At 38.6% G+C, this 24,852-nt stretch overlaps 1 protein-coding gene and 1 long non-coding RNA gene across 2 annotated transcripts; both read left to right on the top strand.

Moving 5' to 3' along the window:
• The first annotated feature begins 271 nt into the window (after positions 1–271).
• LOC117593966 (butyrophilin subfamily 1 member A1-like) lies at positions 272–7,910 on the top strand. Its single transcript, XM_034290776.1, has 9 exons — positions 272–641; positions 4,906–5,268; positions 5,383–5,664; positions 5,975–6,088; positions 6,367–6,387; positions 6,886–6,906; positions 7,214–7,234; positions 7,542–7,562; positions 7,870–7,910. Exons 1-9 carry the CDS (start codon positions 467–469, stop codon positions 7,908–7,910), a joined length of 1,059 nt encoding a protein of 352 aa, XP_034146667.1. The 5' UTR covers positions 272–466.
• A 3,466-nt stretch (positions 7,911–11,376) lies between these two features.
• Positions 11,377–12,309, top strand: LOC117593952. The gene is made up of 4 exons (XR_004575425.1): positions 11,377–11,531; positions 11,734–11,760; positions 11,922–11,948; positions 12,111–12,309. It is a non-coding gene; the product is annotated as an uncharacterized LOC117593952 (long non-coding RNA).
• The last annotated feature ends 12,543 nt before the right edge of the window (positions 12,310–24,852 follow it).

Raw genomic sequence — 24,852 nt, 5'->3', positions numbered from 1 at the left:
ACATATCAGGGTCACCAACAGACACAGTTAAATGACTGACATATCAGGGTCACCAACAGACACAGTTAAATGACTGACCGATCAGGGTCACCAACAGACACAGTTAAATGACTGACATATCAGGGTCACCAACAGACACTTTCAATAGACTTCAGAGGAAAAGTGAAACTGCTATGGAACTTAAACAGGCATGGGTGTAGGTGTGTGTGTTTCTGCTTAGGAATGACGCTGGACTGGTTGTTGTTCTAAGGAAGAAGGAAGTAGACTAAAAGAAAATCAAACTCCACTGTTGATCACAGACAGACTTGTGGAAGGATTAACACATCTACACAACTAAGATATAGAGGGAATCATTGGTTTAACAGGTAAACTTTGATTATCTAGTTAGTAAGTCAGTGATCTTCTCATCGGCTGTCAGACGTGGGGTTTGACTTCCTGTCCTGGAGAAACTCTCCCTCCATGATGGATGTCCTTGAGGATAATGATGTCAGAACATCTGTCGAATGAATTAAATGTCCTGGAGAAACTCTTTATAGGACGTTGGATGTTTGTGTCATCCTCATTAGGGATGAGGAAGGTATTGACTCAACCGGACTGTGTGTGTGTGAATCTCCTTCTTCTTCTACACACAGTCAACTCAGGTACTGTAAACACTCTTACTCTCAGTGTGTGTTTGGTGTGTGCTTGTGTGTGTGTGTGTGTTTGGTGTTGTAGTGACTATCCTAGCCTAAATGTCCATTAGCCACTTCATTAATTGGTTATGGTGATGCTTGTCTCATTACTCAAATTAAATCAATTCAAGTCGTGATTTAGTTTGATGTTCCATTTAATATAAAATCATAAAGTTTTAACAAATGACTTTGATGTTGTTACTGTAGTGCTGAGTGATGGTTCAGAGAGAAAATAATCCTGTAGTGGTAGCTGTAAAGTGTCATGGTGATAACGGTAAGAAACCATAAGCCCCCATAACCAAGAACAAGTAAAACTACCTACACCTGTCCATTTGTCACACAAACCCACCTCATGACACATAAACGTGACCTCCACCTAGTGCCCTGGAAGAGTGACATCCCAAAACAACCAGGCTGTACGATACATAACATGACTCCTACAGGTGTGTTTGCTTATGTGTTTATTCAGTAGGTGAATGCACAAGCATGTAGACATCCAGAGATGCAGATAAAATATTAATAAATACAGTATTTAAATAGTAAATGTAGCAGTGATTTTATCTTTTTGTGTCTTACCTTGTCAGGTATAATTGGGCGGGGCTAATTAAACAATAAGGCAACTCAGTCTGTGCTGTACCATACAAACATTCACAGATAGATGGCGCAGTTGTCACAAAGTGCTTTACAGAGACACCCGGCCTTAAACCCCAAGGAGCAAACAACAGTAGTGTTGAATTTCAGTGGCTAGGAAAAACTCCCTAAGAAGGCTGAATTTTAGGAAGAAACCTAGAGAGGACCCAGGCTCAGAGGGGTGACCAGTCCTCTTCTGGCTGTGCCGGGTGAGATATGAGTCCAATTGGAATAATTAATACATTTCTCTGGGCTAAATCCAGAGGCTATTTGATTTTAGATTAGGTCAGAAGTATGACCAGATGGACAAGGACAGGGACAGCAATGGGACCCCCAAACCTGGTACTCCGCAGGTGTGGACCAGGACCTCATGTCCTCCTAAAATTTAAAACTGGAGGAAACTGAGAAAAGTTTGAAGTGCATTCCTCATATCCCCCAGCACAATAATATAGTTACTGTAGCCACTTGAATTATTTTATTTAACAGATTATCAAATTTAGCTTGAACAACGTAGATTTGACATCGGCCAAATGCACCGAAATGCAACATTGCATTTGAAAGGTACCTTTTCGGGTTGCTTCATTGACAATTAATGACTTCAGACGCAACGCGACGCGTTTAGGTCTGGTGGACATCAGGCGTCACTCTTGTCCAATCAGAAGTCTTCCATGTTTTCATGTCACTGTTTGGTATCTCCTCTGCTCACTTCGAATCTCGAAGGACAAGGTACTAAAAAAAGTATGTGGTACCAGGTACTATCCTAACTTTTGGCCAGTGGAAAAGCACCATAATATGTATTTACATGTTGTCTTTATCTTTCTCTGTGTATTGTTATGTCTTTACATGTGGTCTTTATCTTTCTCTGTGTATTGTTATGTCTTTACATGTGGTCTTTATCTTTCTCTGTGTATTGTTATGTCTTTACATGTGGTCTTTATCTTTCTCTGTGTATTGTTATGTCTTTACATGTGGTCTTTATCTTTCTCTGTGTATTGTTATGTCTTTACATGTGGTCTTTATCTTTCTCCGTGTATTGTTATGTCTTTACATGTGGTCTTTATCTTTCTCCGTGTATTGTTATGTCTTTACATGTGGTCTTTATCTTTCTCTGTGTATTGTTATGTCTTTACATGTGGTCTTTATCTTTCTCTGTGTATTGTTATGTCTTTACATGTGGTCTTTATCTTTCTCTGTGTATTGTTGTCTTTACATGTGGTCTTTATCTTTCTCTGTGTATTGTTATGTCTTTACATGTGGTCTTTATCTTTCTCTGTGTATTGTTATATCTTTACATGTGGTCTTTATCTTTCTCTGTGTATTGTTATGTCTTTACATGTGGTCTTTATCTTTCTCTGTGTATTGTTATGTCTTTACATGTGGTCTTTAGCTTTCTCTGTGTATTGTTATGTCTTTACATGTGGTCTTTAGCTTTCTGTGTATTGTTATGTCTTTACATGTGGTCTTTATCTTTGTCTGTGAGGTGAAATACACCGATCAGCCATTACATTATGATCACGGACAGGTGAAGTGAATAACACTGATAATCTTTTTTTCATGGCACCTGTCAGTGGGTGGGATATATTTGTCAGCAAGTGAACATTCTGTCCTCAAAGTTGATGTGTTAGAAGCAGGAAAAATGGGGAAACGTAAGGATCTGAGTGACTTTGACAAGTTCCTTGTCTGCAGTGGGCAGTACCATCAAACCAAAATTGGTCCAAGGAAGGAAAAGTGGTGAACTGGCGACAGGGTCATGGGCGACCAAGGCTCATTGATGCACGTGGGGAGTGAAGACTAGCCCGTTTGGTCCGATCCAACAGATAAGCTACTGTAGCTCAAATTGCTACAAAGGTTAATGCTGGTACTGATAGCAAGGTGACAGAACACACAGTGCATCACAGTTTGTTGTGTATGGGGCTGCTGAGCCATAGACCAGTCAGGGTGCCCATGCTGACCCCTGTCCACTGCTGAAAGCACCTACAATGTGCACGTGAGCATCAGAACTGGACCACGGAGCAAGAAGGTGGAAGAAGGTGGCCTGGTCTGATAAATCATATTTTCTTTCACATCACGTGGATGGCAGGGTGTGTGTGCATTGCTTACCTGGAGAACACATGGCACCAGGATGCACTATGGGAAGAAGGCAAGCCGGTGGAGGCAGTGTGATGCTTTGGGCAATGTTCTTCTGGGAAACCTTGGGTCCTGCCATGCATGTGGATGTTACTTTGACACGTACCACCTACCTGAGCATTGTTGCAGACCATGTGCACCCTTTCATATCAACGGTATTCCCTGAAGGCATTGGCCTCTTTCAGCAGGATAATGCGCCCTACCACAAAGCAAAAATGGTTCAGGAATGGTTTTAATAACACAACAACAAGTTCAAGGTGTTGACTTGGTTTCTAAATTCCCCTGATCTCAATCCAGTCAAGCATCTGTGGGATGTGCTGGACAAACAAGATCGATCCATGGAGGCTCCACCTCAGGACTAAAAGGATTTGCTGCTAACATCTTAGTGCCAGATACCACAGCACACCTTCAGAGGTCTGGTGGAGTCCTTGCCTCAAATTAAAAGGGGGATTTACACAATATTAGGCAGGTGGTCATAATGTTATGGCTGATCGGTGTATGTCTTTATATTTGGTCTTTATCTTTCTCTGTATAGCAAGCAAGCACGTTTATTTATATAAGACAGTTCATACATGGAAGCAATTCAATGTGCTTTACAAAGAGAAAATAAAAATGCAATGGAATTACAGTCAGATTGTTACAATTCTCAGCTGTCTCCAGGGGGACTGCATGAACTTCAACACCCCGGTATCTCAATCCTCACATTCCAATGCTAGGATGAACCCATCTGTCCCTATGTGAGATAATCATTGCATCAATGTCTTACTTGGTTCTCTCCAGGGGGACATTTATACCATGTCTGTACATGCATTTTATATTCATCCTCAATGAATTACAGTTCCCATAACTGTTTACTGAACCACCCTGGTATCTCAATCCTCACGCTCCAGCGCTTGGATAAACTCGTCAGTCCTTTATTGAGATAATGACTTACATCGATGTCTAAATAGCAGAACAAGAACTTGCTGTCACGTCTTCGGGGCGGAACAAGGAGGAGCAGGAGAACGGCGAAATAATTAGTTTGTATCTTTTAATAACAGAGTGATGTATACACGAAGCGAGACACTGTTCTTTAGGTAACAGCGAGACAATAACACACAAAGACAGGGGGAGCAGAGGGAACATATATACTGGGGGGAATGATGAGGATGAGGAACAGGTGCACAAAACAAGACACAGGTGAAATGCATAATGAGATGGGCGGTGGTGTCAGAAGGCCGGTGACGTCGAACGCTAGAGCCCGTCTGCTGCAGGGGGAGGAGAGGCAGTAGAGGGCGCAGTTGTAACACTTGCATTATCCATCATCAGCAGATTTACACAGAGGTTATTCCTCTGATAGCACCAGAACATGCATTACGATTGGTAAAAGATAGCAATATATACATTTAGTAACAAAATAAGAAATATAATAATGAAATAAATCTTTCTCTGTGTAGTGTAATGTTTTTACATGTTGTCTTTATCTTTTTCTGTGTAGTGAACTTTGCGGTCATTGGTCCAGCTGATCCTATTGTTACTGATGCTGGTGATGACATCATTCTACCCTGCTACCTGAAACCCAACATCAGTGCTGAACACATGACAGTCCAGTGGTTTAGAGAAAGACACAGCATTTCAGACCCTGGTACTTTAGTCCATCTCTATCAGGATGGAAAAGACCAAAATCAGGAGCAGATTCTTTCCTATCATCAAAGGACATCACTGTTTAAAGAGGAGCTGAAGAAGGGAAACACATCCTTAAAACTAGATGATGTTCAGGGAAATGATGATGGATTTTTTCAATGTCTGGTTAAGTCAGACTCCTGGTATGAAGAGGCCAGAATTCAAGTTCAGGTCAAAGGTGATGTTTTTTTTGTTTTTTTTCCACTGTAAAAACAAGTAGTTCTTTGTGTTTAATTTCAATTACACTTTTGGTTCCCAATCTCAGCTGTTTAATCTGTCTGTGTGCCTGTAGCTGTGGGATCCCAGCCAGTCGTCTCTATTGAGGGACACAGAGATGGAGGAATGGGTCTGGTGTGTACATCTAAAGGCTGGTTTCCTGAACCTCAGTTGGAGTGGCTGGACAGTAAAGGAGTCTCTGTCTCTACTGGACCTCCAGAGACACACAGAGACCCTCAGGGACTCTACACAGTCAATCTAGATGTAGTTGTAAAGGAGACTGACACCAACAGCTTTATATGCAGACTCATACAGGACCACCTCAATGTACCGATGGACACACAGTTACACATCCCTGGTGAGGCACTTTGTCTGACAATATACATTTATGATGGTTATTTATTTACAGGTTCAGGCTGAGTTCCCAAATAACCTGCTTCATTTCTTACCTCAGAGATTGTGCTACTAGTTTTAGCTGCTCTGTATTTTCCACTCCACCAATTACTGTTGGAGTCCCACAGAAAAAACATCCTGTTTTTTTCTTCAGACTTCTTTGTTCCCACTTGGTCATCTTTATGGTTCATGCGTGGATCACAAATACTATTGTGGTGGGACTTCTATAGATATATCTGCATGTCTGATGTTGAATTTTTACTGGTCTGTTTCAGATGAGCTGTTCGATCACACCATCCCATTCAAAGTGTCCTTAGGGGTCATTGTTCCTGTCCTGGTCATTGTGTTGGTTGTGGTTATCTACTTCAGAGTAAAACTTAAAAGAAAAGGTAATAAAAAATTTAAAATATTTTCACTTGAACATAATATATTATGTTTATACATTTAGTATCATTACATTTATTATTAAGAAATAAAATTAAGATTTTAAATAATGAACTATAGATACTCCAAACTTTCACAGACTTTGTTGTTGTTCTCACTGACTCTCTTCTGTTGTGTTTCTGTTGTCATGTTGTTGTTGTTCTCACTGACTCTCATCTGTTGTGTTTCTGTTGTCATGTTGTTTTTGTTCTCACTGACTCTCATCTGTTTTTAATATCTATAGATGAGGACATTTGGAAAAAGGGTGAGTATTGTCCAGAGTAAATCTGTGATGTAATTAGAACATTTGCTGAGTCCCTTCTAGTCATGACCCAGATAGATGTAAAGTAAAAATATATTTAAGAATTGAAGAGATTATAAAATTACATTACAATAATATAAGACAGGTTTACCGTGGATAATTGAAGTTTTCAGAGAGATAAGAAAGCTGTAGAAGAAGGTAGGGAAGGTAAAGTGAACGTTCTAAGGCTGGATTATCTTTTTAAACAAAGGAGGTTAGGGTCATGTTGTTGTTGTTCTCACTGACTCTCATCTGTTGTGTTTCTTTTGTTATGTTGCTGTTGTTCTCACTGACTCTCATCTGTTGTGTTTCTGTTGTCATGTTGATGTTGTTGTACTAACTGACTCTCATCTGTTGTTTGTCTGTTGTCATGTTGATGTTGTTCTGACTCTCATCTGTTGTGTTTCTGTTGTCATGTTGATGTTGTTCTGACTGACTCTCATCTGTTTTTAATATTTATAGATTGTGTCATTCAGGAAAAGGGTGAGTATTGTCCAGAGTAAATCTGTGATGTCATTTGAACATTTGCTGAGTCCCTTCTAGTCATGACCCAGATAGAAGTAAAGTAAAAATGTATTTAAGAATTGAAGAGAGTATAAAATTGCATTACAATAATATAAGACAGGTTTACCATGGATAATTGAAGTTTTCAGAGAGATAAGAAAGCTGTAGAAGAAGGTAGGGAAGGTAAATTGAATGTTCTAAGGCTGGATTATCTTTTTAATCAAAAGAGGTTAGGGTCATGTTGATGTTGTTCTGACTGACTCTCATCTGTTTTTAATATTTATAGATCGTGACATTCAGGAAAAGGGTGAGTATTGTCCCGAGTAAATCTGTGATATAATTTGAACATTTGCTGAGTCCCTTCTAGTCATGACCCAGATAGAAGTAAAGTAAAAATGTATTTAAGAATTGAAGAGAGTATAAAATTGCATTACAATAATATAAGACAGGTTTACCATGGATAATTGAAGTTTTCAGAGAGATAAGAAAGCTGTAGAAGAAGGTAGGGAAGGTAAATTGAATGTTCTAAGGCTGGATTATCTTTTTAATCAAAAGAGGTTAGGGTCATGTTGATGTTGTTCTGACTGACTCTCATCTGTTTTTAATATTTATAGATCGTGACATTCAGGAAAAGGGTGAGTATTGTCCCGAGTAAATCTGTGATATAATTTGAACATTTGCTGAGTCCCTTCTAGTCATGACCCAGATAGAAGTAAAGTAAAAATGTATTTAAGAATTGAAGAGAGTATAAAATTGCATTACAATAATATAAGACAGGTTTACCATGGATAATTGAAGTTTTCAGAGAGATAAGAAAGCTGTAGAAGAAGGTAGGGAAGGTAAATTGAATGTTCTAAGGCTGGATTATCTTTTTAATCAAAAGAGGTTAGGGTCATGTTGATGTTGTTCTGACTGACTCTCATCTGTTTTTAATATTTATAGATCGTGACATTCAGGAAAAGGGTGAGTATTGTCCCGAGTAAATCTGTGATATAATTTGAACATTTGCTGGGTCCCTTCTAGTCATGACCCAGATAGAAGTAAAGTAAAAATTTATTTAAGAATTGAAAAGAGTATAAAAGACAGAATTCCTGTCCTCCTGTCCACCTGTTCTGTGTTGTCTCATTAGGCTTTTTATTTAGTTCTGTCATTTGTTCACCATCAGCTAGGGATAGCAAAAAGTTCTGAACCATTGAGGCTTGTTTAAAAAAAACGCTTCATTGCTTGAAGTTTTCCAACACAGTGCACAGCAGGGACATCTGCTGGACAAAATGTAGTATGACATGTTTGATTTAGTTGTATTTAGCCCGGAGTGGTGTATTCAAAGTAATGGTAAAGATGAATTAATAATGAAGACTATTGAAAAGGGTAACCTCAATAAAACAGGAATTAATGGAGGAAGAAAGGATGACATTTTGCATTCAACAAAATCATATTATTCGCATGAAGAATCAAACTCATGTCCATGTGAACAGCAGTCCAGGGTATTATGGTTGCTCCACACATTAGCTACATGTGTTGCTTTGGTATTTGGTCATTGTGCCCTGTGGGGTGTTGTGTTGCAGATTAAAGAACCTGGTCAAATGAAGCTTCGGTCGGCATCAATCGTGATGTTATTCTAAAATATCTTTCAGTTTTAGTCACATTTATATAATTAGAATAATTATTGAGCCATTTTAGTCCAATCACTGTTATTGCCTCATTATAATCATATCAAATAAGGCACGTATAATGTTTTGCTTACAATGTTGATATTGCCTACAATAAGGCCTATTAGTTATAATTGTAAATGCAGCGTTGTGCTCATCATGGAAGTGTGAAATGTCAATGTAATTAGCCAGTGGATGATGTGTATTGCACACGCATTAGTGTTCACACAGTTTAAATCACATGGATGGAAATATCAGTTTGAAATGTAAGAACGAGGGGAGAACGGAATATTTAAAAACCTTTTGATAGTTAACAGATGAGGTTATACCCACGTTTCCAGGCACCACACCACGGTATTTGCAGTGCTTATATATATTTGGATGATGCGCTTTAAGAAGTCTTTTGATCACATCTGAAAGCGCACTGAGAATCTCACTTTCCAAAATCCTCCTTTACAACCATAGTTTAATAGGACTAATGTCACAAATATACTTTAGCCTAGTCTTGTTTTTGTCAACCAAAATGAAAAGTATTTTAGTTTTTTCTATTCAGTCAGTTATCGTCAACTGCCACTGAGAAATGTATATTGAACAAATATTTTCGTCACTATTTTTGTTGAAAAGCATCACTGTTAATAATTACTTTTCTACTTTTCAAATTTCCTACTCTTCTGTATGACTCTCAAATACTCCCAAACAAAAATGTATTCTCTTCAATTACTCTCAAATTACTGTTCTATAACTACTGTCACATCCAGCTCTATGACTGTCTTGACTCACTTGCTCTTTCAAATCCTTCTCTCTAATTTCCATTCACATACGTGTCTCAAACTCTTACTGACAACCCTCAAAGTGACCAGATTTCAGCAACCTTTTATGCACGCAGTTTCAAAACGGACATTCCGAAAACGAAACCTATTGGGCTTCGAAGGTGATTTTGTGACGTCCGAAGCTTCAAACGTCATTGGTCACATGGTGTTGTACTTTGAAACGAGCTTCTGCTACTCTGCATCAAAACAGTAGAGCTCAGAAAACTGAACTACTTCATAGCTTGGTGTTCATTTGTCCTGTCACTACCAACAGCTCCATGTTGGTTGTTGTTTGTTGTTTGTCGTGAGACACTGTTTCCTTTGTGCGTTTATTCTGTTGTTCCACTTCGTTGGATTAAATGTTCCTGTTTCTTTGAACTCTCATGCTGCCCCTTCCGACACCCCCAACTCAACCTCTATTATTTGTTCATGTCGGGTTCTAGTAGATTTTAGTTCATTAACCGGGAACATTTACTTTCTAAGTCAGAAGTCTCAAACCGGTTCCATGGAGGACCGAGTGTCTGCATGTTTTCGCTCTCACCTTGTACTTAACTGACTAATTAGGTCACTAATTGGTTAGTTTCTACCCTCACCTGGTTATTTAGGTCTGAACTGGGAACCAATTTAAAGGAAAACCCAAAAACCTGCAGACATATGGCCCTCCGTGGAACCAGTTTGAGACCTCTGTTCTAAGGGATGTTCAGTTACTTGTAGGTCCCCAAATTGCAATACAGTTGTTTGTTCTCAGCATTAAGCACTGTTTTTTTCAAGCCTCACATGGCACTTCATCTTGATGACATTATTCCTACCATCAGCGACATTTTGGGGGCGCAGAGGCTGTACCCCAGGAATACCACCCACACGCACCCTTTGGCCGGTTTCACAGACAGGAATTAAGCCTTCAAGTTTAATAGAAAACTCCTTTAAGCTTATTTATTTTAGTTTTAGACTAGGCTTAATCCATGTCTGTGAAACCAGTCCTTTGACTGGATACATTAATAGTCATTTGTGTCTGGGAACCCAAATCAAGCTTCAGGTCACTATAAACCCTGTTCTCAGTACACAGTAGACTTTATATATACGTTGTTTGAGATTCATATTGCTCACATGGGACCAGTTTAACCTTTCTGTGTCAAATTATTATAAATAAGATCTTCATAGCATAATCCTAGATCAGCAGTCCTGCTCTGAAATCTGTGATAATTAAGACCCACACAGTATTGTCTCCACACCCTTAATTACTAGTTTATTTTGTTTCCACACACTTAATTACTAGTTTATATTGTCTTTCATTGAGGTGTCCTTGTCTATTTGTGTAGATGCAGTTTCATATTTCCCGAACAAAATGCTAAATATTCAATTACATGCAAACATACTTTTTAAGCTGAAAAGAATCACCAACATGCCAATGCAGCCATCTCAGATCCTAAACAACTAAACAAACTGTCAATCATTACTGGAAAGAAAAGGGGACGAATAACAAAACTAAGGCAAGAACATCACTGCACTTCAGACACTGTATATGTATTTCTACCTTTTCAAGGAGTTGATTGTCATTAATGAGAATTTGCTTGGTCATGAATTAGGCTACTTTAAACAAACTTATTTCTTTAAGGTGGCATTGCCAACAGTTTATTTAATGTGCATTAAGGAGATATTTAACTTTTCCACATTTTGTTAAGTTACAACATGTAAGTTAACAAACCAATTGTGAATACGTGAAGAGTTGAAAGTTGCTGTTCTCCAAAGGTCACAATCCACCTTGATGGAACTTGAGCTATTTTGCATAGAGGAATAAGTAAACAAAGTTGGTAGAGTCAAATCCAGATAGATTTGTGGCTTTAATTTCTGATGGTGCCTCTCAAATACTGACTGAAGAGGGTGACCACTTGTAATCGATTATTCCTGGTTTGTATTTTAAATTAATTTAGAACAATTTATAGATTTTTATTTTTCACTTTGACTTTCTAGACTTTATCTGTTGATCAGTAACAAGAACTCCTAATTAAATTCATCTTTGATTTCTTGTTGTTAAATAATACAATGTGGAAAGGTCCAAGGGGGTGAATACTTTGATACCTTCATTGATGTTGTTGTTGACTTGTTTCAACCTGTTTACTTGCAGATATTCTCATTCATCAGCTGGGTGAGTAATGTAAACCAATATGTTACTATGGGTTTGATTCAGTTATATTGGTTGTTTGATAAAATGTATTAATGAAATCTACAGCCATACTGTAAATAGATCTAATACCAAAATTATCAAAATCTTTTTCTGTGTCAACATCACTTATTTGAAATAGAGGTTGCTATTGTCTCTTGAAGAAAATATGTGTGTTTACCTACAGATTTAATTTACACAAAGAGAGTTCCAGGTAAAGGAAATTCACTGATTTATATTATTGAAATGTGGGAACAAATGTATTGTCATTCACTGTTAACAATGGAGTCTTTTCAAGTCTTCATTCAATGAAAACACTTGATTACTTGTTTTATGGTTATAAATATGATTAACCCTGACTGTAAACTCTTCCAGACTTTCAAACCAGCTTAGGACATGCAGGTTGGTGTGTTCATTTCATGTCCTGATATTTAGACCATATCCATCAATGTTATCATAAAATAGTAGTGACTGTAGTATATATTACATGTCCTGATATTTACACCATAACCATCAATGTTACCATACAACAGTAATGACTGTACTTTATATTTCTCTTTACAGTCGATGTGACTCTGGACTCTGATTCAGCACACAAACACCTTATTCTGTCAGACGACATGAAAGAAGTGAGATACAGATGGAAGTCTTTTAAACTCCCTGTTGACCCAAAGAGGTTTAATGAACGTCCCTGTGTCCTGGGAAACCAGGGCTTTAAGTCCCAGAGTTTCTACTATGAGGTGGAGGTGAAGCTGGTTGGGAGGGAAGAGGACTGGTGGGTGGAAAATGAGTGGTGGGTAGGAGTGGCTGCAGAGTCTGCCAACAGGAAGGGGTTTTTCACCACGAGTCCTGAAGAGGGATATTGGATTATGGGTAATAAATGGAGAACTGAGAGAACCTGTAAGGTCTACACATCTCCCACTGTCACCATAACCTGGACAGACAAGCTCCAGAAGGTGGGGGTGTTTGTGAATTATGTGGAGAGACTGGTGTCCTTTTATGATGCAGAGGCCAGATCTCATATTTATACCTTCACTGACTGTAACTTCACTGGTAAACTGTTTCCACTCCTCTACCTCAGTAGTACATCCTCATCCTCTCTGACAATCTGTCCTGTAACAATCATTAACAGTCAAACAATGCATGAAGGGAAGTAAATATATTATATTTAATATATTTAAATATAAATATATTATAAATCATTTTTAAGTCATACCAATATATAATGATATAATAATATCTCTGCAGTACTGCCCTGTAAATCATACCAATATATAATGATATAATAATATCTCTGCAGTACTGTCCTGTAAATCATACCAATATATAATAATATAATAATATCTCTGCAGTACTGTCCTGTAAATCATACCAATATATAATGATATAATAATATCTCTGCAGTACTGTCCTGTAAATCATTACCAATATATAATGATATAATAATATCTCTGCAGTACTGTCCTCTAAATCATACCAATATATAATGATATAATAAAATCTCTGCAGTACTGCGTAGAGGTATTAGGCCACATTCTCCCCCTGCTATCGTTCTCCTTCCCGGCCTCCCGTGTCTCTGGGGCTGTTTTTGGGATCTATCAAGTCATGTTTTATCTTTGGATTCATTCATTCATTCATTGGGAGTCTCTCAAACATTTCCCCACTGCTTTTTGACTTGTCGCTACACTTTTGTTGTTTCAGTTCACTTACCTTCCGCTTGGAGAATAACTTTCACACATTGTTTTATTAACTGTATGTTGTATGCAGACTTTGACCCTGACCTCTGACCCTTGACAGACAGTAGGTTATGTCCAGTCTCTGAACCTGCAGACAACTCCATGTCTATCGGACTGTTTGGATAAATCAGTTCATCATGTTGCAATGAAGTTAATGGTTAATGTTGTCAGAGGAGAGACACACACACACTCACAGAGACACACACACACTCACAGAGACACACACACACACTCACAGAGACACACACACACTCACACACACACACACACTCACACACACACTCACAGAGACACACACTCACACACACACACACTCACAGAGACACACACTCACACACACACACACTCACTCACAGAGACACACACACACTCACACACACACTCACAGAGACACACACACACTCACAGAGACACACAATGTGTCATGGTGTGGTGAGCAGCAGCGCCACCGTGACATATATTCTCAGTTTCCCATCACACACAAATGCATCCCGGACTTGTTGTGTCACAAGTCTATTATCGTTCACACCAGGTCCCTGTTAGCTAATTTGTATGTGTTTAAATGTTTCCCCTCTGCTCCCCACATTGTGGATCAATGTTATTGTCAGTTAGTTTATTGGTGAGTGTTACGTGTATTTACTGTTTGAAGGATTATATGTCTAAGACGCGCTGTTGCTCACTTTTGTTTCATTCAGTATATAAGTTATAGTTTTCCATTCGTTGTTCGGTTTTTCTTTGATTGTTGAATAAACCCACGAACGCGATATATGCCTGCACCTGGTTCCTTGCTCATGAAGCACCACAAGAGTGACACAATGATTCCAGAGCTCAGTTTCATGTGTTCTGTCTTTGTGTTTTTAGACTGAACTGGATCATTACAGATTTGTATTTTAAAACCTAAAAATAAAGAGGGGAACAGGTGTGTGTGTGTGTGTGTGTGTGTGTGTGTGTGTGCGTGTGTGCGTGTAATATTCAGTGTTGAAACACTATTCCCGTCAATTACTGGAACAAGGGGGTTGGACTTCCTGAATGCACCCCCCCACGTGTGTGTGTATGGTGTGTGTATAAAAGTGTGTCGTGGTCGATCAGGTGTGTGTGTGTCCGTAAATGTCTTTGTGTAACTGTGTGTGTGTCTGTGAGCGTCTTTGTGTAACTGTGTGTGTGTGTCTGTGAATGTCTGTGTGTAACTGTGTCTGTGTGTAACTGTGTGTGTGTCTGTGAGCGTCTTTGTGTAACTGTGTGTGTGTGTGTCTGTCTGTGTCTGTGTGTAACTGTGTGTGTGGGCGTTTCCGTGTTGATGGACAGTGTAATGATTAATTAATGATCAATACTGCATAGACAGAGAAGGGATGGCTGAAGTGGGGGGGTAGTGTGCAATCACAGCAGCTTGACCTCTGACCTGTCCAGAATGGAGTCAGTTACATTAACAGACAGGTTATCCAGAGGGATTTCCAGTGGTTACTTCATATATTTCCATCTTGGCTCCCTATTTCAATTGAAACCACCTGGAGCTGAAGACATAATGATCTACTTGTTGGGCTAGACAGAACCATCACCTACAACAGGGTTAATATAAATAAACAACACTGTCAATGTAAACAACAACCAACTGGGTAACACAGAACCGTCAACAAACAACACTGTCAATATAAACAACAACCAACTGGGTTATACAGAACCGTCAACAAACAACACTGTCAATATAAACAAACAACACTGCCATTAATAGTTTTCAGTCACAGGGTTTGGTTGCTCTGACAGCCTGGCAGGCCAAACATTGTTAATACATAGCGGCTACACTGGGAATTCTATGGAGTTAGTGCACAAGCAGATTTTCTACTTTTACAGCCCATGAGTGTTTAGATCACCTGACAGAACATGAAAAACCAAGGTATACAAACACACTGCAAGACTTAGGGACCTGTGACCCACATACATCACCACTGAGTTATTTACATGGTTAAAAACAGTGATATCCCTGCCGGAGCTGAACTTTAAGAATGTGTACATACTGTTATGGACATTTTGAACTAAGGTGCATTTGAGAAATGTCTGTCTTTCTATTGGCTAGTAGGGTGTTCTCATATGCCGTGATGGCACATGAAAACTATCAATATAAACAATAACCAACTGGTCTACAGGACCATCACAAACAACACTGTCAATATAAACAATAACCAACTGGGTTAGACAGGACCCTCACAAACAACACGATCAATATAAACAAACAACACTGTCAATATAAACAATAATCAACTGGGTAAGACAGGACCGTCACAAACAACACTGTCAATATAAACAATAACAAATTGGTCTACAGGACCATCACAAACAATGCTGTCAATATAAACAATAACCAACTGGTCTACAGGACCATCACAAACAATGCTGTCAATATAAACAATAACCAACTGGTCTACAGGACCATCACAAACAATACTGTCAATATAAACAATAACCAACTGGTCTACAGGACCATCACAAACAATGCTGTCAATATAAACAATAACCAACTGGTCTACAGGACCATCACAAACAATACTGTCAATATAAACAATAACCAACTGGTCTACAGGACCATCACAAACAATACTGTCAATATAAACATTATTGATCTCTATTCATTTCCTACAGTCATTCCGGCTATTCTCACATTGTTGCATTCCTGGACATTTTATATTTACAGTTTTTCCTGATCGCTAACAAGCATCGGTCAATACTGAAGTCACATTGTCAAAACTCTTCACACAGTCAGCAAAACTGAAGTGTATCTGAATCAAACTGTGAATTGTTTTTCATTGCTTTCACACAAAATGTATTCAATTAACACATTCCCTAAAATCCATGAACTCTTTTCTCATTCGTACCACCCACAAAACAATACATTCACAGCACATGATTTTTCAAATATGCTTACACACAGTTCTCAAAACTGTTAAAAACACATTCAAAACAGAACTATGGCAACTGTTGTGCATTTCTGCAGTAACTGGATTTAAAAATATTGAAAATGTTATCAGAATACTACAGTTTTTCTCAATCGTTTTGGCTCATTTATTGAATGAGAATATTATTTTTCAAAACTAAGTTCATATGTCTGTACAATTAGAATTTCTCCTTCATTCAAGCAAATTGCACAGGTTTTTTCACCTGTGCAAAAGAGTCAACACAATACCTACATGCACATGGCTTTCTGATCATAACAGATGAGTTGATTCTCATTGAAAGTGTCATACTCTTTACTACTTCTAAACATTCTTCCATTGTGTGAGCCATCACATGCAAAATGATCCATTCAATAATTAAAATCTCTCAGACATACATGTATATTCCATAAATATCCATGACATGGAATGTTTGTGATATCTGCTATATTTGCTATATGACCTTCCAGGTTAAAGTAATGAAAGAGGAATCGCCAGGAGATTTTTCCCCTTGGTGCATTGAAAGGGAAACCATCAGATGTGATGTTGATGAAAATCTCCTGCCAGACCAACAAGAGTGACATGATGTCCACCAAGACGATGGGAACTTGTAGTGTTATGTAACTTTTCCCACTGCTGAAACTGGTTTCTAAAAAGCTCAGTCTGGTGCACACCAGCATTCAGCAGACAGAAAAGTAGAACAAAAAAGACATTTATATATAAAAAACATTTCCAGGGTTGAAGGCCCTGGTGAAAAAACTTCTAAACATTTTGTCCAGTACGGCTCACACGATCAGAAAATTATTTTTCATTTTTGTGGCACTGGCCAATTTATTGACACACTAACTAGGTTTTGAAGCATTACAGTTTTTCTCTATTGCTTACAAGCATCGGTCAATAATGAAACCACCATAACAAAAGTCTTCACACAGCGTTCATTACCAACATGCATCGTTGCAAAACAGTTAATCTCACCCCCAAAACTCACTAAAACCACCAAAACACTTCATACATTCATACATACATACATACATACATACATACATCATACATACATACATACATCATACATACATACATGCATACATACATACATACATACATACATCATACCTACATACATACATACATACATTCATCATACATACATACATACATACATACATACATCATACATACATACATACATACATACATACATACAAAACACTGGCAACAATCCTCACTCAGACACTGTCACTCATAACACCTGACCTAAAAAACACTAACAACAGTGAGCATTACAGAAATGACGAAGTTTTATCTACTAGATTTACAGTTTTTTACAATCGCTATGACAGTTTTTTCAATACATTTAACAAGTTTCCTAAACTCTTAACGCACCAACACACCTAAAACACACAATTGGCAAAACAGTTAATTTCATGCTCAAAATCACACATTGCAAACTAAACTCCAAAACTAATTTGCAAAATACAATAATACACTAACACAATACACTATGTCTAACAAAACACTGCAAACATGTTTCAAAATCACATAATTATTCAAAACACTAACACATGTTCTCTTCCAACAGGAACATTTAGTCAATCATAACACAATGACGAAAAAAACACTATCATCAGCTGAAATTACAGAAACTGCATTATTTTATGTATCAGGTCTGCCCTTATACAATTGACAGTATATTGTATTGATCATAGATTGTGTTTTGCACTGCAGTTTATTTTGATGCCTCTCTACATTTTTGTTTTGTTGGGTTTAGTAAATGCATTTGTTTCTTTTGCTGCAGAAATTCAATACAAAAAATGAATGACCATCTTAGAGTAGCTTTATAGAATGTACAGTTTATGAAAAAAAAAAGACAGAGACAGAATTGCTGCAGTAAAGACTTCATTTGTAAAAGGACATTGCTGAAAGATATACAAACAGAAAAAGCACTGGAATAATACAGTTTTTTACAATCACTATGACAGTTTTTTCAATACATTTAACAAGTTTCCTAAACTCTTAACACGGCTAGCACAACATCCATCTTTGTAGGCTATACAATTAACACATTTCTTGTTGCTTTGACACAAAATGCATACAGTTAACACAAATTTAAAATGCTTGAACTTCTTTTACACACAAGCTCAACCAAGACCAAAACAATGTAATTTTACAGTCAAATTTACAAATGCTTTCACACTGTATGTCAGAACAGATAACACCATGTTCTAAACCTACCCTTACAGGCTAAAGTCAAGGTAAACAGCTGTGTATATTGTGAATTGAAACACAAATATATTCCCTGTATCTTATTCCATTGCTAATGAGAAACAGCTTATTGAAGTTATGCAAATATATAAATCACAGCTGATTCCCATCTAGGAAGCACACTCAGGTGTTGAGGTTCTTTCAATCGCATGATCATATGTTCTAAAAGAGTACTCTTTGGGCTGATATTGTGTGGAAAAGGAACAATATGGAGCAACACAAAGAAAGAAAGAAAGAAAGAAAGAAAGAAAAAAATGCCTGCACGACGGAGAGGAAGACGAGTACCAGGACAAGGGAGAGGAGTGGGACAAGGACAAGGACAAGGGAGAGGAGTGGGACAAGGACAAGGACAAGGGAGAGGAGTGGGACAAGGACAAGGACAAGGGAGAGGAGTGGGACAAGGACAAGGGAGAGGAGTGGGACAAGGACAAGGACAAGGGAGAGGAGTGGGACAAGAACAAGGGAGAGGAGTGGGACAAGGACAAGGGAGAGGAGTGGGACAAGGACAAGGACAAGGGAGAGGAGTGGGACAAGGACAAGGACAAGGGAGAGGAGTGGGACAAGAACAAGGGAGAGGAGTGGGACAAGAACAAGGGAGAGGAGTGGGACAAGGACAAGGGAGAGGAGTGGGACAAGGACAAGGACAAGGGAGAGGAGTGGGACAAGGACAAGGACAAGGGAGAGGAGTGGGACGAGGACAAGGACAAGGGAGAGGAGTGGGGCAAGGACAAGGGAGAGGAGTGGGGCAAGGACAAGGGAGAGGAGTGGGGCAAGGACAAGGGAGAGGAGTGGGGCAAGGTAGAGGATGAGAACATGTGGCCAAATGCAGAAGACCTTTTTCTGTTTGTATATCTTGCAGCAATGTCCTTTTACAAATAAAGTCTTTACTGCAGCAATTCTGTCTCTGTCTTTTTTTTTTCATAAACTGTACATTCTATAAAGCTACTCTAAGATGGTCATTCATTTTTTGTATTGAATTTCTGCAGCAAAAGAAACAAAATGTATGCATTTACGAAACCCAACAAAACAAAAATGTAGAGAGGCATCAAAAGAAACTGCAGTGCAAAACACAATCTATGATCAATACAATATACTGTCTATTGTATAAGGGCAGACCTGATGCATAAAATAATGCAGTTTCTGTAATTTCAGCTGATGATAGTGTTTTTTATGTCATTGTGTTATGATTGACTAAATGTTCCTGTTGGAAGAGAACATGTGTTAGTGTTTTGAATAATTATTTGATTTTGAAACATGTTTGCAGTGTTTTGTTAGACAAAGTGTATTGTGTTAGTGTATTATTGTATTTTGTAAATTAGTTTTGGAATTTAGTTTACAATGTGTGATTTTGAGCATGAAATTAACTGTTTTGCCAATTGTGTGTTTTAGGTGTGTTGGTGCGTTAAGAGTTTAGGAAACTTGTTAAATGTATTGAAAAAACTGTCATAGCGATTGTAAAAAACTGTAATAACAAAAACAAAGTAATCTTCTAATCTGCCCGGTCTTCTGCATTTGGCCACATGTTCTCATCCACATCACACCTGATATCTTCTTTGGCAAGGCATCGTGGGAAGAATCGTTTGGCATGCCTTGCACACTGTGTATAGTACAGTAATGACTGTATTGCATAACCTTACCTGGACGTATTGCTGACGGAGTTCTTTGATGCGCTCACTGTTCCTTTCAAAAGAAACTTTGTATAGTTGTTTCATTCGGACTGTGTTTAGCACTGTGAGTCCGAGAAATGGATGTTATGCTGATTGCTGCAATGTTCCCAAAGACAAGGTTGTCCTCCACAACTCTGGACTGAATGTCCTTCAGTTTTATTTCATTGTCAGCAATCACCATGTTGACAATAGCACGTTCCTGTTCTTCATTCAGGAGCTTTCCTCTGCCCCCTGAGGGAGGTAGACGTTGAATCCTTAGAGGGACAAAATACAGTTACATTTTAGAGACCGGAGGCATACAGTCACTCTAATACTGTAAATGGTAAAATTACTGTATTTACACTTTGCTGTAGGAAAAGCAATATCCTACCTGTTGGTTTCTCTGAAAATACGGACAAAGGATGCCACTGTGTCCCGGCTGAGATTTGGCTGTACTCGTTCACCAGCCTCTCTGTATGATAGCCAGCCTCTCTGTATGATGGTTCATGACATGGTCAATGATAGTAGCTCTTATTTGATCAGTTACCCTAGCTCTGGTCCTTCTTTGAGCGCCACCACGCATTCTAACTCCTCTCCCTCTACCTTGCCCCACTCCTCTCCCTTGTCCTTGCCCCACTCCTCTCCCTTGTCCTTGCCCCACTCCTCTCCCTTGTCCTTGCCCCACTCCTCTCCCTTGTCCTTGCCCCACTCCTCTCCCTTGTCCTTGCCCCACTCCTCTTCCTTGTCCTTGTCCTTGCCCCACTCCTCTCCCTTGTCCTTGCCCCACTCCTCTCCCTTGTCCTTGCCCCACTCCTCTCCCTTGTCCTTGTCCTTGCCCCACTCCTCTCCCTTGTCCTTGTCCTTGTCCCACTCCTCTCCCTTGTCCTTGCCCCACTCCTCTCCCTTGTCCTTGCCCCACTCCTCTCCCTTGTCCTTGCCCCACTCCTCTCCCTTGTCCTTGTCCCACTCCTCTTCCTTGTCCTTGTCCTTGACCCACTCCTCTTCCTTGTCCTTGTCCTTGACCCACTCCTCTCCCTTGTCCTTGTCCTTGTCCCACTCCTCTCCCTTGTCCTTGTCCTTGTCCCACTCCTCTCCCTTGTCCTGGTACTCGTCTTCCTCTCCCTCGTGCAGGCATTTCTTTCTTTCTTTCTTTCTTTGTGTTGCTCCATATTGTTCCTTTTCCATACAATATCAGCCCAAAAAGTACTCTTTCAGAACATATGATGATGCAATTGAAAGAACCTCAACACCTGAGTGTGCTTCCTAGATGGGAATCAGCTGTGATTTATATATTTGCATAACTTCAATAAGCTGTTTCTCATTAGCAATGGAATAAGATACAGGGAATATATTTGTGTTTCAATTCACAATATAAACAGCTGTTTAGCTTGACTTTAGCCTGTAAGGTTAGGTTTAGAACATGGTGTTATCTGTTCTGACATACAGTGTGAAAGCATTTGTAGATTTGACTGTAAAATTACATTGTTTTGGTCTTGGTTGAGCTTGTGTGTAAAAGAAGTTCAAGCATTTTAAATTTGTGTTAACTGTATGCATTTTGTGTCAAAGCAACAAGAAATGTGTTAATTGCATAGCCTACAAAGATGGATGTTGTGCTAGCCGTGTTAAGAGTTTAGGAAACTTGTTAAATGTATTGAAAAAACTGTCATAGCGATTGTAAAAAACTGTAAAATTATTTTTCACATGAATCAGTATTTGATCATAGAATAAGAAAAACACCTCGCTTTAATAAACTTAATTAAATTATATGGAACAAGAATAAATCAGAAACACAGCAATTTGAAGGAATATCCTTAATTCTTTCTATATCTTTGCATATAGTAAATTACACTTTTGAAGAAGAGTTCAATCTGGCAAAAACACACCGCAGGGGAAGAAATGTGATTGGTCAGAGAGCCACCTTGGATGTCCCAGGCCAGAGAGGAGATAACATCACAATATGTGCAGCACTGTCCAATGATGGTTTGCTGTTACACAAACCACTCATTGGCCTCTACAATACACAGAGGCTAGTGAATATAGTATACATGTTGATGTTTGTTTGTTATTGTTGCAGCCCTGGAATTTGGGGAATTTGTTTTTTGTTTTAACCTTTTATTTTTCAAATGTTTACAGTTTTTTACAGTCGCTAGGACACATTTCCCAATACTTAGGTCACTTTTTCACTTTAACTCTTCACACAGTTCTCCAAACCAACTTTTAGCTCGGCACAGCAGTTCATTTCACTTTCAAAATGCACTTAAACTACCAAATCACTTCATACATGTCTCAAATCAACTCATTCTTCCAGAACACTAGCAAAGGTTGACAGACAACAAACACACTTTGTCACCCACAAAACAATGACCTAAAAAACACTAACAACAGGTATCATTTTACAATGTTTTCTTGTGTAAAACAAGGACACATCTCTGTTTATAATTCACTGCAATGTATTTTACTGGAATGAATCAGACATGATTCAGAAAGCCACAATATGTTTTATGTCTTTTATTAATTATTTATTTTCTGCAGTAATTCCAAAATACAAGAATGTGTATGCACACCATCCACTGATACAGTAGTAATGCTAATCTACTCGTTCTTCTCCATTTGGCCACAGGTTCTCATCCACATCATATCTTATGTCATCTTGGGCAATACACCTAGGAAAGAATCTTCTGGCAAGCCTGATCCATCCCTGACAATCTTCTGCTGATATGTCCAGGCATCCAGCATTCATTGCATCCAGAAGGGATATTTGATCATGTGGATGGTGGTCATAAACCTTCCACCTCCATGGGAGAAAAAGTGGCACCATTCTGGGATGGGCTGCAAACCACTCAGTGACTGCACGGGAGTGGTGAAATGCCACATTGTCCCATACAATTATAAATGTTGGCTGATTTCTTCTCTCCATCCCTTTCCTCACCTAGCACAACCCTTCCATAGAGGTCATGCAGGAACGCACGGAGACATTCAGTGTTGTATGGCCCAATTAGTGGTTTGTGTAACACCAGTCCATATTGCTGCGCACATTGTGATGTTGGCACTCCTCTGGCCTGGGACATCCACTGTGGCTCTCTTCCCAATCATGTTCAGAGTTCCACTCAAAAGGCACAGTGTACAACTGTTTCATCATTACCTGATGTTTTTTCAGGACTCTAGAAATAGTTGTTATGCTTACACTGTGAATATTTGCAAAAGTAACGTTGTTTGCCAAGACTCTGTCACGAATCTCAATGAGTTTTATGTCATTTTTTCTGATGACCACATCAACAATGGCAGTTTCCTGCACATCAGTGAACATCCTTCCTCTCCCACCTGTGTGAGGTAACCATTGAGTCCTAAGCAGATATGCAAAAGCAATTACACACAAGTCTATTTACTTCTGTAATGTGCAACTCAGTCAAATGCCCTTGCAGAATACAAGTCACCTGTTGGTTTGCCGGAAAACTCTAACAATAGATGCCACTGTTGAGTGTTGCAGATTTGGCTGCACTCTCTGACCAGCCTCTCTCATTGAGAGACCATGATTTACTACATGATCCATTACAGTAGCTCTGATCTCATCTGAGACTACAGCTCTTGATCTTCCTCTTATTCTTCTTCCACCACACATATGTATTCTTCACCACCTCCCAGCCACTCTTCTTCCTCTTTCAGCCACTCGTCTATTTCTGTCTGGGTCCATTTTCTGGCTGGGTCCACATCACAATGCAAAACTACTCAGCAGTTGTCTCCTTTTTGTAATGAAATTGAAAGAGTAACAACTGTGTAGATGTTCATCTACAATGAGAATCAGCTGTGGTTGGTCCAATTGTCCAATTGTTTTTATAGCATCTAATTTTAAGATTTCAAATATATTTCATTAAAATATGACTGTAGAATTGTAGCAAATAGTTGTCATACTCAGCTTTGTATTATGTTATTGTTTTGAACTTAAGTTTAACAGTTTTGAAAACAGTATGTAAGCATGTGCAAATTGGCCTGTAATTACACAGAGTTTTGGCGGTTGTTGTGTTGAAGTGAGAAAAGAATTAATGAAATTTGAAAGATGTAGTCATTGAATGCATTTTGTGCCAAAGCAATGATAATTGATCCTCAGTTTAGCCCACTTATACTTCTGTTGTGCTCACTGTGTGAAGAGTTTTGAAAAAGTGACCTAAGTATTGGGAAATGTGTCCTAGCGACTGTAAAAAACTGTAATATACTATATACAAAGATACAGGAAAAAAATAAAGGATATTCCTTTGAATTGCTGCATTTCTGATTCATTCTTGTTACATATACGTTAGTACAGTCAATAAAGTGAGATGTTATTCTTATTCTATAATCAAATAATGACTTAAGTGAAATATTAGATGAATAACTAAGATAACAGTTCATAATTTCTGTAATGCTCCCTGTTGTTAGTGTTTTTTAGGTCAGTGTGTTATGAGTGACAGTGTGTGTTGCCAGTGTTTTGGTGGAACAAGCTTATTTTGAGAAAGGTATGAAGTGTTTTTGTGGTTTTAGTGAGTTTTGGAGGTGAGATTAACTGTTTGGCCAATAAGTATGTTAGAAATGCAGACTGTGTGAAGAGTTTTGTGATTGTGGTTTCAGTATTGACCGATGCTTGTTAGCAATCGGGAAAAACTGTAATATAACACTCAAAATGCTAAATGTTTTTCACTTGTTTTATCACTTGTTTCACTAGTGTTATTTAATTCCTTGGCAATGTCATCAAATGTTTCTGCCA

Source organism: Esox lucius, chromosome 24 (genome assembly GCF_011004845.1).
Source record: "Esox lucius isolate fEsoLuc1 chromosome 24, fEsoLuc1.pri, whole genome shotgun sequence".
Classification (NCBI taxonomy): Eukaryota; Metazoa; Chordata; class Actinopteri; order Esociformes; family Esocidae; genus Esox; species Esox lucius.
The sequence above is the reverse complement of the archived record's forward strand: the minus strand, read 5'-3'. Positions and strand labels throughout refer to the sequence as shown.